This window comes from Myotis brandtii, unplaced genomic scaffold (assembly GCF_000412655.1).
Source record: "Myotis brandtii unplaced genomic scaffold, ASM41265v1 scaffold548, whole genome shotgun sequence".
Classification (NCBI taxonomy): Eukaryota; Metazoa; Chordata; class Mammalia; order Chiroptera; family Vespertilionidae; genus Myotis; species Myotis brandtii.
Window position 1 is genome coordinate 52,569 of NW_005370031.1, and position 3,330 is coordinate 55,898.

Consider the following 3,330-nt stretch of genomic DNA (forward strand, 5'->3'; position numbering starts at 1 on the left):
CCCCCACAGCTGGCCCTGTGTCTGATCGCCACTCCCATCCAGATCGGGTTTGGGTCATCCCACCAACTTCCCATGGCCTGCCAGGGCCTCTATTGCCAGCGGGCCCCATCCCCAATTGCCACCCCTCACCCTGATAGGGAGTGAGGCTAGCCAGCCAACCTCCCGTGGCCCCTCCCCCCAGGGAGCCCAGCCTGATCCGGGGTCAGGCTGGCCAGATCCCACCCATGCACAGATTCATGCACAGGGCTTCTAGTTGAATAAGATAAGAATCCTGAGCCCCACCTTTTCATTGGGCTCAGGGTAGGCCTGCCTGGCTGAGACTCACCTTCACTTATTTCCATCCAATGTAACAGAAAAGAGGTCTTCAGTGAAGGTGCAGCCACCAGTCAGCAGAAGGGCGGTATACCAGCCACTGCCTGGAGACCAGGTAAATACCCTGCATGAGTACTCAAGGACCCAAGCAGCCCATGATGGAGAGGGCTCCACATAACTGTCACTTGGGTGTCCCCCAACAGGCATTGAATAAGATAGAATCCTGAGCTGAATCCCAACTTTGCATTCAGCACCTGAAGGCTGAGGGTAGGCCTGCTAAGCTGAGACCCACTCTCATTATTTCCATCCAATATAAGAGAAAAGAAGTCTTTAGTGTGAGGGTGCAGCCACCAGTCAGCAGAAGGGAGGTATGTATACCAGGCACTACCTGGAGACCAGGCAAATACCCTGCAGGGTTCCACATAACTGTCACTTGGGTGTCCCCCAACAGGCATAGGATCTAAGGAACTTTTCACTGTTTCCTTTGGGTCTCAGAGCTGCTAGCTTTGGTTTGAGGTGTCAATTTCACAGCAGCAGAATAGAGGGGGGCCAGGACCTGCCAATATTTCACATGATGATTCTGGTAGTTAACTGAGAAGAATCCGACACCATAGAACACAGGTTCCTCACTGGAAATCCCACTGCTGTCAGCCCTGTACCACCTCAGAAGGGCTGCCAGGATGTAGTCTAAGGTTCCCTGCAAGGGTCTCTCTAGGTTTCTCAAGGAACAGATTGATCAGAACGGAAGCACTGTGGGTTGCTAGAGCAATTCGGTCCAGGAAACCTGAAGAGGCAGCCTTAGCTAAAGCCAAGGTAGAATCGATCTCACCACTGACTGAAGGCACTCACACGATCTTCTTATCCTTTATCCAGGTGCCCTATTTCCTGATTTCCTGTCCAGACTCCTGCCTGCTGTCCCTGACCATAGTGACATCATGCCTCGGCGTCACAAAAACAAGAAACGCCATCATGCCCGAAGTGAGCCTCAGAGTCATGGCAATGCTCAGGCCACTGCAGAAGCAGGAGAGGAGTCCACTCCCTCTTTCTCTACTCAGCATGAAGGTATTAGCCAGGGTCTGCCTATGGCTGGGTCACGTAACACTTCCCAGGGCCCTCAAAGAGCACAAACCACCACCACTGCTTCTGTAGCTGTTTCTTGCCCTGGGTCTGATGAAGCTTTCAGCAGCCAAGAGGAGGATGAGGCTGTCTCCTCTGAGATCCCACTCTTCACTGAGGTCTCAGACGTGGATGATTTCCAAACCAGGATTGTGTCTTTGGAGCAATTCATTCTGAGCAGGTATAAATTGAAAAAGCCCATTTTGAAGGCTGATATGCTGCATATTGTCGGGGAAGATTACCAAGACCGATTTGCTGAGATGCTCAAGAAAGTTTCTGAGCAAATTGAAACCTTCTTTGCATTAGACATGAATGAAGTGGACTCAATCAGACACTCCTACGCCCTTGTCAGCAAACTAAAACTCCCCAATAATGGGAGGGTGCGTCCTGGCAAGGGGTTCCCCAAGACCGGTCTCCTGATGCATATCCTGGGTATGATCTTCATGAATGGCAACTGCGTCTCTGAGGAAGAGATCTGGAGAGATCTGCGTCTAATGCATGTGTACCCTCGGAGGAAGCACTTCATCTTTGGGGAGCCCAGGAAGCTCATCACCGATTTTGTGAGGCTGGAGTACCTGGAGTGCCGCCAGGTGCCCCACAGTGATCCTCCACGTTCTGAGTTCCTGTGGGGTCCAAAAGCACACCTTGAAACCAGCAAGTTGAAAGTGCTGGAGTTTTGGGCAAAGGTCAATGGTACTCACCCCAGTGCCTTCCCATACTGTTATCAGGAGGCTTTGCAAGATGAGAAAGAGAGAGCCCAAGCCAGAGATGCAGCCAGGGCTGCCACTACTGCCCAAGTCACTGCACTTTCCAGGGCCATGGCCAGCACAACCTTTCTACCTGTAGAGGAATCTAAAGCTTTTCATCCTTCAGACCAGAATATATGACATCTCAATAGGGATAGTATTCTTGAAAGTGTAAAAGGATCCCGAGTCTAGTTATTGGGATAATGGAATAGAAAACAAAAAGCATGCTTATTCTTAGTTCTCCTTGTTCCTTTTAATTTCCATATTTGTAAAATTAACTGAGTTATACTTTTATGTTTTTAGTTTATTCACTAAGTAGGATAAATTAAATCTTTATAAATTAGATCTTGTATTTGCTGGCTCTTTTATCCACCACACACTGAGTCTGCTGCTGGGGAGTCTCAGTGTTAGGACCGGGGCTGCTAAAGGAAATGCAGCCTCCTCTCATATAATTTTATCACCTGCAAGTTGCACTCATAGGAGGAAGGTGTTGAAGCACCCCGTAGGACCTAGAGGTAAAGTAAAAAGAATGGGAAAGGAAGAGGGTGTTCCTCATGAGAGCAGTTAGGCAGAAAGTTCTTGAGCAAGAAACTGGGAATTTTGGCAACTGTATGTCCTTAGTGGGTTGTAATTTTCATTTATGGTATGTGGTGGGCAAATGGAGGTTGTGGAAATGGTGAGCAGAGGCCAGGCCCTCCTATGTTGTGCTTGAGAATTGGGGGGGAAAGTATGGGTTAGTCTGCTCTAACAAAATATCACAGCCTGGGTGGCTTAAACAACATTTTCACAGTTCTGTGGCCTGGGAAATACATAATGTCCCAATGGATTCGGTTTCCAGTGAGAGCTCTCTTATTTGCTTGCAGATGGTCTCCTTCTCTCAGTGCCCTGGCCAGGTAGAAAGAGGTTTTTTTGTTTGTTTGTTTTGTTTTGTTTTTCTCTCTTGTGCTTCTTAGAAGAACACTAATGGCATCCTGGCCACCCCATCCTCATGACATCAACTAAACCTAAGTACCTACCAAAATTTCAACTCCAAACACCATTAAACTTGGGGTTAGGGCCTCAACATTTGAATTGGGGTAAGGGGTGCAGGGGGCTGTCTCTAAATGACAACTGCTGCTACAGGTTACTTTGGCATTGTGGGTAAACCAGAGAGAAC

At 48.6% G+C, this 3,330-nt stretch overlaps 1 protein-coding gene across 1 annotated transcript; it reads left to right on the forward strand.

Annotated features, from left to right (window-relative positions):
- The first annotated feature begins 1,247 nt into the window (after positions 1–1,247).
- On the forward strand, positions 1,248–2,315 carry LOC102262629 (melanoma-associated antigen B5-like). The gene has a single exon (XM_014549353.1). It carries the CDS (start codon positions 1,248–1,250, stop codon positions 2,313–2,315), a length of 1,068 nt encoding a protein of 355 aa, XP_014404839.1.
- The last annotated feature ends 1,015 nt before the right edge of the window (positions 2,316–3,330 follow it).

Coding starts and splice junctions, on each gene's coding strand:
- LOC102262629 (XM_014549353.1), top strand. CDS start 1,248: ATGCCTCGGCGTCACAAAAACAAGAAACGCCATCATGCCCGAAGTGAG.